Below are 15807 nucleotides of genomic sequence, written 5' to 3'. Positions count from 1 at the left end.
GTAGTATATGATAGTCATATGAGCTCAGTGTAGTCTCCTTTAAACGTGTAGTACCATGATATGTATGAGGCAGGCTTAGAATAAACCCTGCTTGACAGTAGCCAGCAGTGTAGACTATAGTGTAAAACCTGTATTATATTAAACATATGAACAGGGGGATTTTATTCACCTTTCTGACTAAGCTGACCGTTATAATAGATGCTTGCTGCAGGTCTGTTGTACACAGATGTTTTCAGTTGTGTAGTTTTTCTGTTTATCTGCAGAAAGTTAAGATCACACGTCACATAACTCGTTTTATAAGAGCTGGCTTATAGCTGTATTGGATTTGATTCATTGTGTTCTCCTCTTTCATGTCTGAGTGAATTGCTGAAATAAATTTCTTCAGTGGATACACGCTGAACATGAGACTCTTCCAGTCATCGGGGAGAAAGCTTGGCCAAGTTTCAGTGCAGGAGGCAGCCCCTTATGTTGCTCATACCAAGCAGGAGCCATGTTATCAGCTTCCTTCTCCCATCTGTCATCATCCCTCCATCAGAGGAGGCGTCTCTCTCTCTCTCTCTGTGTGTACAGTCCATGAACGCAGACGAGCGTTCAAACAGGGAACTTTTAAAAATGTAACAGATTTATAATAAGAACTTTATTCAGTACTAAATTGTACAGTGATGCGTTACAACTCCCATATTAACATACTTCATTATACATTCTGATAAATAAATAATGTCTGCCTCACTCTGAGGCTGGTATGGACTATATACACTTCTTCACGGGCCACTGTAGAACTGTAAATGTTCAATCACTTGTCATCAAAACTATATGGCTGAAAAAACCCAAATCATTTAAATACATAAAAACCATGTGGGGAGTAATGATCTGCTACAGTGGTGCTCAGATGTTCACACTGGAACCACACAATTCAAACAACAACAAATAGTTCACCCAAAGTTAAAAAAAATACAATTTTAAAATATATAAAATAAAATATTTCACCAAACAGACCTCATCTGATAAAATTTGCATTAGTTCCGTGTGACTCAGTACTTCACTCTTTCAGGTTCATTTCCCCTCCTCCTGTCTTCCTGTCTTTTTCCTTGTTTCTCTTGCAGACAGAGCTGCTGCAGGCAATAGCTCCGCAACACTCTTCTGTCACAGCATCTTATGCGTTAGTCATTTTTGGTGATAATCCAGATGTTTTGATTTGTTTAACTGAAGGATTCCATGTCATCAGATGTGGTGTTATATTCTGTTTGAGCCTGGTTCAGCTAAAGACATCGTTATCAGCTAGCCATTAAGTGTCCCCCTGTTGTGACAGACTCTTTTTCACTAACATCTATAACTCAGTGGGTTTTTTCTACAGCAGGTTTCTTTCATTAAAGTTTCTGAAAAGCCCAGATGTTCCATACTGGTATAATCTGATGCTAAACCATGTCATGCATGAATTTTGGGGAATTCAACATCAAAATGATAATCTACAAACACTGATGGCTGCTGTAAATTGAAGTCATGCTGATTGTTGTGGTTGATTTGTTGACGCTTGTGGTTCCTAGTGGTGACAGTGTATTTTTTTTATTCATTTGATTGAATTGACCGCTGAGGGTGGCCGACACCTCCTGGTCAGTTAGTCTGGCAGAAATATATCAGAATCGGAACAACTGGTGCATCTGTTCATAGCAAAACAAATCAACCACAGCATATTGTTTTAATAAAGAAGAACAGTTCAACATGGCTTCACTGAGCTAGTGTTATTTTCTGTAAAATGCACAAGCCTCTTGTCCAGTGGGTGCTGCATCTTTTCCTGTGCATGTGAGGGTGATGTGAAGGCAAACCAGGAATACTGAAAACTAATATTTAATAGAGGGACATTTTAGGGAATGGTTCTCCACTAAATACGATGCCAAAGGAAGAGAGGGACACACTGCAGTCTGATGACAACATGCAGCTTTGTTTTAAAGAAAGGGTTGAACCTGATAAAAGCTGAGAACGACTGGTGTGTTGCATCATGTTGCACAGAATCCAGATGTGATTTTTCTGCTCGGAGGCCACTCTGGAGACAGTGGGAGCTGTGGCTGGCATGCAGATTCACATGGAATGGTTTAAGGCTAAAATATACTGGAAAAGAGAGGAACATTGTGTTCTGATTGTGTGAGTGTCGTCCACACATCGACAAACTGCTGTCTGTTTCTACTACACAGCTGTTTACCAGCAGCTTAATCCCAGCTCATTATAAAACAGAGTCCTTGTCCCATAAGAATGTCCCCGACATCCGGTGTCCATGCAAAGGACATAACGCTGTGGACTAGAGCAGTTAAAAGAAGAAAGACTGAAATAGACACAAAGAATGAAGAACAGAGCTGCTGCAGCTGGAACAAGACTCAAACAGTCCAACACATGTTCAACTGAAATCATAGTCATATAGCCAGAGAGCAAATACATCTCTAAACATGACAATGCAGCATTAAAACCACTGTGATGAAGTAAAGTCTCTCAGCATGTAGGTTTTGTTCTGTGACTCAGCTTTGTGGTCTCTCACGTGTGCTCGGAGATGACTGATCTTTCCTAATATATTACTGGTGCTGAGGTATGTAGTGAGAGGATATAACCACTGTGCACAGCTTGAGGCTCAGCCCTTACAGCAGACCTCCACCTCCTCCTGCGTTGCACTGATGTCAGCATTCGGCCACCCCCCCTGCTCTGAACACTGGCAGTCTGTCGGCGTGTATTCCCCTCAGCTCCCCCTTCATACAGAGCTGCGATTCTGTGCCTTGCAGCCGCAGCACAACAGCTACCTTCTTTTCCTCATGCTGGTCTCCAAGCGGCCCAGTTCCTCGTAGGACTGGTAGAAGACTTCGAGCTCGTGGCAGCCCCAGCCCCTCCAGACACACAGGCACCACTCCATGTTTTCCTTATGAAAGCCACATACAACTGTGTCCTTTGCCACTACTGCTGCCTCCTCCAGGATCCTGAGAGAAAGGGAGAGTAGAGGGAGGGAGTGAGGGACGCGAAAAAAGAGATCGATCTGCGCGGAGAAAGGGAGAGTGATGCAGAGCGGAGAGGGAGCTAAAGTTGGTGGGACATCTCCCTGCACTGTAATTAGCTTTTCCTGGAAACTGGAGGGCAGTTCAAGGAAGCGGCTTGTTGGAAAGCCACGGAGGATTCTGAATATACTGTCGGCACTGAAGTTACTGTTTGTTTAAGAGCTGGTTAAGAAATAAACTCCTGCACTTTTCTGCTCAAACGGTCAAAGAACAAGGTTATACACTGTACATGGGACAAGTCTTCTTTTGAACTCAGTCTAATTTATGAAGGATGTGACACAAAGCATTCTGGGAGGAAGAAAGGTCTGGTGACCCTGTATCCTGAGCTCAGCCACCCATGTATCATTCAGAACAACCCTGAATTATGTTCTTCCATTGTTGTTTCATCTTTCTGAGGTGTATCATTATCCTCTTCAGTTCTGTGATATACAGCCACGTGATCACCGCCACAGGCCGGCGAGGCTGCTCTCCGTGACGACACAGAGAGCTCGAGGAGATGTCAAGGCCACAAGTACTCTGACAAACACATTAAACGATGATGCCACATTTGTGTTGGGGTAACACAGCCCAGTCAGAGTGGTCGGGCAGCGTGATGTCAGAACAACATCAGCAGGTATGAACTATAAAAGAAGGCCCGCAGGCCTCACGACCCCTCCATTGACCCCTGCTATGACCTCCCAACATGTCGCCACTGTTACAGGTGCACCATGTAATAACTGCTTATTAGGGTCCCATTTTAGGTGGCCCTTTTATTGCCTGTTGCTAAAAGGCCAGGCCCCTTTGTTGAGGCTCACACAGAAGTCCTTTCTGCACAGGACCAGCTGCTGGCTGCTTTACAGGAATAATTACAGGCCCAGCGAAGCAACATAAGTACATGATGAAGGATCTTTCTACGCTATGCTTTATTGAGGCTGCATCAGTAAGTTGACATATAGCTCTTTGGCCGTCCTCCCCCAGGGGTGAAGGGCTTCGAGCAGAGCTCTAAGTGGGCTCCATGCAGGTGAAGGGAAGCACTCACTCACCTTTAATATGAATACAGAAATAACATGAAGCCTTATAACTACACACAACAAAACACAGTTCCTAATGTTAATTGGACATAAAATATATTCTTAAGAAATCAAATCCATCTCATCTCAAGCAGAAGAAAACAAAATATATAAAAAAACATGAAGAGGGAGAGTGCAGCACCACTGGGGGTCTAATTCATTTATTAATTTAAAGAGTCAAATCAAGACAGAGATATTGGAAGAATTTATTCTTATATAGATTGAGACAAGAGTACTTACTAAGTCTGTGCAAAAATAAAATCCAATTCACTCAAATCCCACGTCACGTTTGGTGAAGAGCGCTGCTCTGAACCCCTGAACAGGAAATGAACTCACCCTAAAGAGGAACATCCAGGAGGACTGAGGACTGCGATGACACGCCCCATCAGCTGATCGCCATGTGACTGCATCTCGATGACAATCACGTCACCTCCACGCCTGGTGGACAACAAAACACACAGCACTGTGCTGAACATACAACTTTTTATTGCATATAAGAAACAGTGAGTTAAAGGACTGGAAGAGGCTGCAACAGCAGTTTGATGAATTCAAGTTAATGTGTCAGGGGCATGCGACTGTTAAGTATCTTAGTTGAATAAAGCTTCTTTTAGTTTTTATTTTAGTGATGTTGTTAATGTTCTAACTTGGTTTATGAGATTTTTATGTTGATGTTCAGGATAGTTTTAAATTAGGCTTCATTTTTACTGGTTATGTAGCAACAGTGACTGTTGGGTATGGTGGGTTTGAGAGGGTCTGGTCATTGTTCATGTGAAAGGTCAACTTGGAAGCTAATTAAATCTGACCATCTATAGTTGTGCAGCGTCTAAATATATATATATATATATATATAGACGGTCAGCTCAAATGTCTCAAAACCTTATCTCTAAAAGTTTAGTTACAGCTCGTGCAGTGCAGTGACTTCCTATTAATAGTAATTATTGGTTTTGATTAAGTGGAATCGACAAATGATTTCTATCAAGCGACTGACACGTTGGAAAAGGGTTTAAAGGCCCAAAAAATCCTCAGGTTTTAATGGTGCAAGAACCGGAATGTTTATCTCTCTGTTTATCAGCTTATGTCAATTATATCCAGTAAACACAGAAAATGTATTTTGTCTTAAAGATTTATGTGTTAATAATAAATATATATTTATTTTTTCAGTATGTGTTTATGCATTTATCTCTCTACTAACACTGTGTAAAAGGTCCAGTCTGATACTTGTTTACCAAGCTTTTAAAACTCTGATGCTGCAGATGTGTGGTATTAATACCTTTATTTACTCTGTCCTCATTTACGCTGCATCATATTCACTTGCTGCTGTAACTCTAAATCATAGCTGCTGTCTGTGTGGTGTTTATTAGGTGTTGACTGTTTGTACCTGGGGATCCACAGAGTCCCATTGACAGGCAGCACACTGAAGGCTTGCAGCTGAGGCACTGTGGGGTTCACGATCTCTGCTGAGTCCGGATCAGGATTGGTGGATGCCTGCTGGTCCTTGGCACTGCCTGTCTCTTCCTGGTCAGCCGATGATGCCACGTGGCTGTGGGTGGCTGACGAGCCGAGGTCGACATCGCTGGAACAGTCCGAACGCGGTGGCTCCAGGGAGCAGTTGGATAATATGGAACAGTAGTCTGTCAGAGAGTCCTGGTGCTGGATGATCTGAGTGCCCGCCTCCTCACTGTAGATCAATGTCACTTCTCCAGTAGTCCATTCCACATTATCTTCTTGGTTCGTGGTCTTGAGGTCAGTGGCCATCACCGGGGTAACCCCTGCAGGACGCTGCACAGTGAAGACATCTCGGAGAGGAGTGTTGTCGCTGCAGCTGAAACGTGATATGAACAAAAAAACAGCTGATTGAACGTAGCTCATCTCAAACTATAAGAAACTGTTAAATCCAGAAAGCTTTTTTCTCTGCAGCTAAAAGTTTGGATATTCTGTCGCCACTGAAATCTCTGGTTTCTTAGCTTGTCCTCTTACAACCTCATGGTGACGATAAGTTTATGACATTTACACTTTATCTCCTCTAATAATGTGGATCCATGCAGCGCTCACAAACCAGCAAACACACTCTCTAGAACAATGGCTGTGCTGATTGACCAAAGTCTGTCTCCTCTCTCACACAGTCTCTTTTATATGTGGCATTTTTGAAAAACAGTCATCAGTCGGGTTGGTCAGTGCTTCAGCTCTGTACATTACAAAGGTTGTGCACGTTGTCGGGTAAGACTTCCATAGATAATACAGCTAATTGATTCAACCAACTTAAAAGGAAGCATCTGAAGGGAAAGTCATATTCAGTGTTACAACCTGAATCATCTGTATTTCACGAGGTCAAGAAAAAAATAATATTAAATAAGCAAATGATGCATACTGAGGCAGTTCATTCTGACTAGCTGTGGACACAGGGCTGTTTAAAACTGACAACAACATGGGATTTAAGACACTGATGCACATTTTAGTTGCATGGTAATCTGCCAGTGTCTTTAATGTAATATTGTGCTTTGAACAGTGCAAACAGATTACTGCACAGACTGGTTATAGTCTGGATACTTCAAATTAGGGAGGAAGGATCGCAGCTCTAATCCTGAATCATGATTGTGTGTTTAAAAAGATTACAATCATCAATATGTGCAGCCCTCAATTACTACTTGGAGTAAAAACAAGTATCTGCCAACTCTGAACTCACATACTGTATATTGTAAACTAATCCTTATATATCTGTGATACACCAACATCAGACAATTATATCCACCCACTTCATGTTGGTGCGGCAGAAATGATTGTAAATGACTCCAGGGATTCACTCGTTTCCAGGTAATGATCTTTATAAAGTCTTCATTTCATTTGATTTTCCATCTCAGAACCTGCACCAGTTGATGTGGCAGCCCTGTACGTTAAAGCTCCACTCACCAGTACTTGGCACAGAGCTCATAGGAGGCAGCGTGGTAGAGCAGCAGGGAGTTTATGTGGTCGTCCAGGGTCCACACGGCCTCCTCTCCCCAAAGACTGAAGCTGGTTGCCATGGATACGATGGAAGACGGTGGGTCGTAGGGCTCCAGCCTTTGAACTGCCTGAAGACTCAGACAGTCGATGACCAGCAAACCAGGACCATTGGAAAACCATAACTGATAAACACACAGACAGAGACGGGAACAACAGTTTATTAAGCAACTTGTTGGTGACTTATCAAACATGATGTGACGCTGAAAAGATTCCTCAGTGAAAACGTGCTCACCTGGGAGCCACGGCTGACCAGAGCCATGCTCCTGACTGGGTAGGGTCTCTGCCTGGGATCTGAGTCCTTCAGACCAAACGTGGTTTTGTTGATGGTGTGTGAACACAGGTAGGTTTCCCCCTCCAGAGGAAGGTCCTCCACCAGGCTGTACACTGCCACCAGGCCGTCAGACATCCCAGCAAACATTCTGCCCAGGCTCTGAACAGGTGAGGCACAAATCTATTTACATGGACATTTTACTATTGTTTTGCCCTTCATTACTCTTGTCAGGGACAGAAGATGTCACACCTTGTTAAGCCCTATGAGTTAAATTGTGATTTGTGAATATGGGCTATACAAGTAAAATGTGATTGCTTGATTGAATAATCAGCTCAAAGTCCAGGATTCTCACAATAGAATGATGTTTGCCTCATGTCTACATGTTGGTTCAGAGGGCTGTTCACTTTTGAGACGTTGTGCTGCATAACAAGACATGTGACTTTATTTGGTGTTTTTTGCCGAGTCAGGAGAAAACAGTAACACCGATGAGGATCATCTGCACAAAATTCTAAATCATCATTTAGATGATTAGAAGCTTCAGTGGTTTTTATTTTTTGACAGTCGAACAAAACGCTCAGTTAACAGTGTTTATTTGTTGTGATGTGGGGAACAGGTGGGTCCTAGTATTTATACTTGCAACTAACAGACATGATACTACCAAGACAAATATTCCTATTAGATTTGTTCAAGTCAAGCCTTAATATTGACTTCAACCAAACTTCAGTAGAGATTTTGAATAGCAGAGAATTGCAGATGCACTGCCAGAATCATTATTTACACACATGCATGTATAGTGTCTATTTACACACTGCACAAATGTTCAAAGTATATTTAACTGAGCTTTTGTTAAAGCATTAACCTGATTTCCTTCTTCTTTAAACTAATTGCTGTCTTAATGTGACATGTAAATTCCACCTAAATACACTGCAATGTGAAAAATGAATATACAGTATAAATTTTGCTAATCAATCTAAAGATGTTATTACATTTCATTACTGTTTGGCTCATTAAAATTAACTTCAAGGTATCAATCAATCGTACACATTTCATTGCACTCATCGATACCAGTCATTACACTTCGGACAGTTGAGCCCCTCTAGCACCACCCGCCCCGATAACACCTGGATTCAATCTCGTACACTTCAAAAGGTAACCAGGGTGCAGCAGTAGCGACCGGTAGCAGGACTGCAGGTCAGAGGTCAGAGGGGGGCGCGGCCGCACAGACCATAAAACAACTTTTCCCACAAAAGTATTTTGTGGTGTCTCGCACTCACAGTCGTTGTGTCGCTGCTCCTGGCAGTGAGTTGTTTTAGGGTAATTATGAGAGACAGGGAAGCTTTCACCTCTCAGGGCGGGTGGGAGGAGTGTGAGTGGTGGGGTGGGGGGAGGGTAGTGGTGCTCTGATATGGATGCACGAGTTTACAAGGTTGCCTTTTTTGTAGATTGATCTGACAGTAAAAAAAGAAAACAACCTAAAACTCATCAACCTAAATAACTCACCCAATGGTTTGATGAAGTGATTTCATTTCTTTGGTTCATCACAGATGAATTCATTGATAAATTAGTAGAAAAGTTGCATTTAATGTCTTGATTGATTGAACCCTGTGCTGCTGAGGTCTCCATGTAAACCTGACAGTGTTCAGTTCTGCCCTGTGCTAAGCTAGAGGAGTTACAGAAATGGGGACTGAGCTATTCCGGAAATTTGGGAATTTTGATTTTATTCAGGCCGACATGTATAATCACAGCCCGACAGTGCAAAGCAGCATCTCATCACTGCTGACAATTGAGATGCAGTAATTCTGCAGCACAAAAAAAACGACATGTGTTTTGGATGATAAAATGATTCATTTGAGGCAAAAACTTGGATTACTTATTTATGTGCACAAACAGCAAACGACACAAGTGTGAGTGTGTGAGCAGCTGTACCTGTTCTCCTGCTGGAACAGGGAACAAGCAGGTGATGATGGCAGGACAGGAGAAGTGTTTCTGGGGTTGACTGAGCGGACACATGTCCTTCAGACTGTAGATGAAAACCTCCTGCTCCTGTGGTAAAAAAACACATGCAAGAGGACAATAATAAAACACTTGTGTAGGGTAATTATGTTTTTATTTATTTTGTGAACGTTCCTAAAATCTGAGTGTAACATTCTCTGCCATCAAAATCAATCAGATAATCTGAGAACCTTTGTATTGAATCTTTATAAAAGTTCTGGGTTACCTGTTGTAGGAGGACAACATGGGCATAAAGAAACTTTTGTGCTGAGATCTGAGTGAGTCATTGTGTTTTTATTGAACCCTGTGCTACTCCTTATAGAAAATAAATGCGCACATCCTGATTCCTGCTGTGAGGAGTGTTCTTCAGCCTGCGAGCAATGTTTCTGCAGCTGCTACACATGCACTACAGAACCAGTCTGACTCCAGGGCTCTTTTTTAATCAGCTCCCATCTGGTTCAAAGTTGTTGTTTTTTTTTTAAATCTCCTAAAAGAAGAAGTAGTTCTCAACAAATCAGACTTTTTAAGTGTGTTCATGTGATTTTCACTGTATCACATACTGGTCATCATCCAGCCGTTTGTGGATAGAAAAAACACTGGGCTGGCTTCCGCACAGTTCATAGAACAACTGGCTGCCATATGAATAGACAGACAAGTATTTTCAACAATATTACTATGAAATCGGTACATTTCCTGGGAAGCTAAATTAAAAGGTATAGTGTTCCTGGTATAGTGGATTTTCTGCAGCAGTCTAAGTTTGAGAAGAACAAGAATTTGTTCCACGACATGGTGTGTACCTCAGTGGCCATCCACAGTGTGTTGCACATCTTCATCTGACAGCTGATTCGGCCACCTGGGCACGACATCCTCTTTACCTCCAGCTGACCCTTCTCCACGTTCACCACACTGTAGTTCCTGCTCAGCGCACACAGCAATACACGGAGAAGACACAGTCACATGACACGATCAGACACTGGTTTCGGTTTCTTCAAACTGTTGATCTCTTTGGATTTTCACAAACAACCGTTTCAAGTGTTTATACTCAGAATCAAAGCAACAAAAACCAGGAAACAAGTCGGTTCTGCAGATTAAACATGTCAGGGCATTTGTTTACTGTTTGCTTCAACCAAAGTTGAGATGTGTCCAGAACTCATGCCTTGTTGGTGAGAGAGGTCAGAGGGGAAAGATCAGACTGGTTGGAGCTGACAAAAAGGGCGACAGTCACTCAAATAACCACGACACCGGACAGCTGACAAACGAAGCCTGGTTGGATGAGTCTGGATTTGGGCTTCAGATGATAGAGACACTATCTGGAGTCAACAGCAAGAATCCATAGAGACAAACAGCCACTTGTTAAAAGTCTAGGCTGCTGGTGGTAGAGTAATGAATGTATTTCATATCACACTCTGTCTTCAACATCAATCTCTGTTTAAATTTACAGTTCATCTGATTGCTCATCCCTTAGTAGCCACCATTTATCATCTTGTGATGGTTACTTTCAGCAGGTAAATGCTCCATGTCACAAAGTCTCAAACTCATTTCATGAACATGACTTGTTCAGTGAACGGGGGGGAGTCTTCGCAGAGGAGGTCCAAGTAAAGTGCAGTTATCCTCATCCCAGTTAATGAGCTGGAGCGAGAGGCTGAGCTGAGGGTTAACGCTCAGAGGGAACAGGACTGAAGGAATGGATGAGTGTGTATGATGTGTTCATGCAGCTAAAATTCATCTAGAGTTTTCACCACTGTCATGCTCATATACAGCATCCAGTAAATCAATCACCAGGTCACCAGAAAGACCTGTAGTGACACTCGGCCATCAGAAGATTTAATAAATAAGCTTCGATCCATTTGCATCAAGTCAGACTCAATACAGCAAATTAAATTTTTTATGGAAGTATCAGTTAGTATGAGAGTGAATCTAGACCTCTCAAGCCAATTGTTTTATTTGTTTCCATTTCAGTGACATTTCTTCAATGGACCACACATTCAAAGTGCTCAGGTCGGGCACAAACTGCCTTTTCAGCATTCAGTTAATATCGGTCCAACACCAACTATGCTTCTCAAAAGAATGTTTACAAGAAACCACAGCAGTAAAGAATGGATCTGAGAAGATAGAGTACAGACATTGATGCAAACAATGAAAGTGGGACATCCCTATATTTTAAAATGCATCTTTTCTATAGCAAATTTGCAGATAAAATGTTCCATATTAACACTAAGTTAAATGTGTGAAAAGTGGGACAGGTCTGTGAAGGGAAAAATATATGTCAGTCTGTTATTCATAGTTTAAACTGAATTAAAAACATTAGGTATTAGCATTTACAGTAGGTACTTGAGACAAACCTGTCATCCTTTTCTCCGCACCAGAACACAGCGCTGTGTCCCTGCTGCTGGGACAGGAAGAGCTGCGATTGGCTGTCACAGGACAACATAAACCTGAGGCAGGGGAAGCTGGGCTCCTGCATCTGCCTCACACACTGCATGGCCACCGGCCTCTGCGCACAAACACACACAAACACACACGTAAGAATCCAAATTTGAACAACTCCTAATGCCATTGCTATGATCAAGGCACCATTTCTGTTACTTGTGGAAGCTACCAACAGCTGAAGGGGAACATTTAAGAGCCCATCGTAATTTCTGCTACAAATCAAGCTTTTTATCTTCCTCAAAGTCTTACACCTGAGGAGCAGAGAACACTGCATGATTAAAAAAAGCTTACAGGGGACTAATATAGGCCAGTGGCTATAGTAATTACATTGTGCAATAAATATTTACTTCATAATGATGAGCAGCAATTGTATTGCTGTTGTGAAGGGCTGCAGACAGAACCGCTCCCTTTCTTGTATTGGAAGCATCTTTGCCAGTGAATAGGGAGGAGTTACTGCAGGGCACTTCACAATAAGACTCATTATCATTTTATTAGACAATATTTTTTTTTCACAATAAGTAATGACCCTGCGTCCTTGTGCTGGTGAATGATAATTATTCAAGTATGTTTCTTAATGGCTTTTCATGGGTTTCTGGCTTCACCGCTATCCTTACAGCACAGTGCCCAAAGACTGATTGATTAGTGTCCACAAAAAAACAAAAAAAAGGCCGGGAGACTCACTTTCTCGGGCTTGGTGTCCCAGCATTCAGTCAGCAGGCTGTGGAGACAGTGGAACTGAACCTCCTCTGGACTGCCCAGCACTGGCCGTATGCCCTTAGAGAGCTTCTTAGCTATCTGAAGCTGGTGCTGGCCCAGTGCCGGCCTTCGTCCTGACAGCAGCTCATACAGCACCATGCCATAGGAGAACATGTCCACCTTGAGACAGCCATGATGATGATGAGAGAAAAAAAAAAAAGGAACAACGAGGTTGGGTTACAGAAGTACATCAGAGGAGGTCGGTCAGACCTCCAGTCAGATATGTATGCAATGTTTTCACACATGAAACAGCCTTGGGTTGAAATGAATGTGTGGCTTGGGGCATGTTAACACATGTCAGGAATGTTGATGTGAAACTGATATAATCCATGTGGCGGCATTGGAGCAAAGAAGAAGTAAACATGAATATGAGGAATACAGTAAGAGAAGGGTTTGTAAACAAATTGCAACACTGCATCGTCAAATCCCATGTAAAAATACAGTCTACTGTATTTATATGCCAGAAGACCGGGGGACTATGATACTCCACTAATCAGCAGTTGAATACATGGCAGTGGAGACATTGATTGACAAATACCCAACAGCAACACAACTCTGTCTTATCCCCCTCAATCTTTGACATTTTTCTTGGACCTTGGCTTTTTCCTTTTGTTTGCAGTGGCTCTTGACTCAAATACAAAATGTTTGTTTATAAAGCAAAGATTAACTTTCCTCATTCATCTCATCCTGGGAACTTATTATCTGAGGACTGAAATACCCCAGTGGATTCCTGCTCTGAGTGGTCATAGATAGTGACTGGGGGAGTCAGCTTCTCTGGGAATTCCCAGAATAACTGTAGAGGTAAACAGTCGTGCAACGCCAAAAATTGCTACTTTTGAGGTGATATCACTTGGTCATGGCTCCAGATACACTTGAGGTCTGTGGTATGGTATGGCGTCGCAGGGGCTATGGAAAACAATGACATAGTCATAAAAGGATGTTCTCCTGACCTTAGTTTGATTAGTCTCGAATCTTTTCACCCTTCGTTTTGCAGACAGTTTGAAATGTCGCTACATAGACTCGAGGTTCTTTAACAATATATCTGAAATTCCAGTGCTACATAACCTGCATATTTTCTTCAGACTCTGATTTAGATATAGACTTATTAAATTATGTGGCATGACAACCCAGTGTATTATACACAGTCAGGGGACAAATCAAAGACAGAAGCCGAGGAGTGGAGTAGATAAACACCACTGGAACAGAATAATGAGAACACTGCTGACAACATTCACAGACCACAATAGTCACGAGGCAACAATGGTTGCCTTATTCAACAAGGAAAATGAATCCATTCATTTAGATGGACCTTTCTACTAAAGACTATTAGGGACAGTCCACGTCAAACTCAATTTCAATCACGTCCAATAATCCAAGGGTCTCCTTCAGATTGAGCCTCTTTTTGTGAAAATATTTGATGCATGTAAAGATGTAAAGAGCCATCTACTCATGGCCAGAACAGACATAAGGAGTTCATGCAGAGATCAATAATTATTTTGACATACATATGGTATGTGAGGATTAATATAAACTTGGATCAGAAACACTGTAATGTCTCCTAGCCATATTGCCATGTCTGCCAAACATTAGCCAATCATAAAGGTGCTGGTTCATTTACTATCATGTGGCTTTTTTTCACAATAAGAGAATGTGAAGAGTTCCGATATTGAGATTGAGATTATTTTGATAAACATTAAAAGTCCTTGATGCATTTTAAGACCAAAGATATCGGGATGATAAGTGTGAGGATTGTTTGAGCTGGATGACATATGTCAATCTTAATTTGTTAAAGCAGGTCTGATGAATGGAGCCCTGGCTGCATGTAAAGGTTTTCACCTTGAACTCAAAATGGTTGTTAAATGTTGCTAAATATTCTTTTCAATTATTTCCAGACCACACACTTCATTACATTCAAACTATGACAAACAATTCATGTTTTGGATTTTCTAACCTGCACATTGTCAAGATAAAGATCAACGGACAAATACATTTCTTCCCCAGACGTTCACAGCTGGTTGGCAAGTTATCAGCCATAAAGCTGCTTTTCATTTATTCCTCTTTTATTCTCTTCACTTCTTTCCTGCTTGCTCCATCATTTATTCTCTCTTCAGCCTTGTCAGCTTCTCATTAAAATAGTAAAACCTCATCAAAAAGTGAAATTAACGCTCAGGAGAGGAGGGAGGGTGTTTGAATGGCTGAGGTCAGCCGACTCTGTGAGAGAGGGGCTGATGAATAGAGGAGGAAGCTCCGTTTTGTCCGCTCTGTGAAAGCTTCCTCTCCAGAGGCAGGCAGCAGTGAAACTGTAAACCCCAGTAAAGCTAACTACCCTGGGGAGAGGGGAAGCTAAGGGCAGCCAGGGTCATCCATGTCACCCAACAATGCCCATAATCTGAGTTTGTTACATTGAATTCAGCTCAAAACATTTACTTGATCAAATTTTTGTTATTCACTATTAAAGATATTTAAGAAAACTTAAACAATGTATAACATTATTTTGCTTCTTCCTCTCCAATGTGGTTATTTATTTTGATTTTTAATGATTGCAAACCAGATACGTTTAGATTTGTATAACCAAGATTTAAAAATCTAAAAAACTAGACATTACAAGATTTTTGGGGCTCTTGTCATAGTTATAGATTGACTGACTGAAAACCGAAAAACTTCTACTTATGAATCACTGATTAGTCTGATTGGTCAGATTAATCAATGTGCAGCTAGCCATGCTAGACATTGCCTACACTGGGTTGAATAATGAACCTCAGAACAGTGTGGCAGAATGACAGTACCAATGTGTTTTTAGAATTTGCTCGTAGATAATTAAAAATAAAACTGAAAGCTAGCATCATATCGCAGATTTTTCTTTGCTCAGATATTGGTTGGAGGAAAACCTTTAGCAGATGAGAGCTCTGGCTTCTGTGCCATATGAAAAAAAAGGTTCAGCATAAAAAGACTGTAATGGGACAGCAGCCATAGTAAAACCTGCAGGAGTCTATGGTTTGTCTTCTTCCTTTGCCATTAAAGCAGACATGTGGTACTAATCAGACAGTAAGGCAACATGATGCAGGGAGGAAGCAGCCGGTCAAAACAATCATCCCACTAACTGTAAATCCTCTGGCGTGATAATTACCATACACACTGAAACTGTTTCAATCCTCACACCTTCACCACAACACTGCACATCAACAGATCACAGTCCAGACACATTCCTGCTGCACATGCTGTACATACACTGCAGTGAGTGGATCAAACTAATTTGACCATTTCAAAGATCACTGTC

At 41.7% G+C, this 15807-nt stretch overlaps 1 protein-coding gene across 3 annotated transcripts in view; it reads right to left on the bottom strand.

Moving 5' to 3' along the window:
- Positions 1-618: 618 nt before the first annotated feature.
- The window catches only part of lrrk1 (leucine-rich repeat kinase 1), a 56110-nt gene continuing 40921 nt past the window's right edge, over positions 619-15807 (bottom strand). For all 3 annotated transcript variants that reach the window (XM_069528393.1, XM_069528444.1, XM_069528503.1), the window contains 9 exons: positions 12456-12650; positions 11687-11838; positions 10142-10259; positions 9279-9395; positions 7314-7511; positions 6989-7203; positions 5460-5903; positions 4418-4519; positions 619-2957 (listed from right to left, as the gene is read on the bottom strand). In XM_069528393.1, the coding sequence (XP_069384494.1) occupies positions 2780-2957; positions 4418-4519; positions 5460-5903; positions 6989-7203; positions 7314-7511; positions 9279-9395; positions 10142-10259; positions 11687-11838; positions 12456-12650 (1719 nt within the window). In that variant the 3' untranslated portion in view covers positions 619-2779. The remainder of the gene's footprint in view (positions 2958-4417; positions 4520-5459; positions 5904-6988; positions 7204-7313; positions 7512-9278; positions 9396-10141; positions 10260-11686; positions 11839-12455; positions 12651-15807) is intronic.

The sequence above is a fragment of the Paralichthys olivaceus genome, chromosome 1, assembly GCF_024713975.1.
Source record: "Paralichthys olivaceus isolate ysfri-2021 chromosome 1, ASM2471397v2, whole genome shotgun sequence".
NCBI lineage: Eukaryota > Metazoa > Chordata > Actinopteri > Pleuronectiformes > Paralichthyidae > Paralichthys > Paralichthys olivaceus.
Note: the sequence above shows the minus strand (reverse complement) of the source record. Positions and strands in the feature narration are given on the sequence as shown.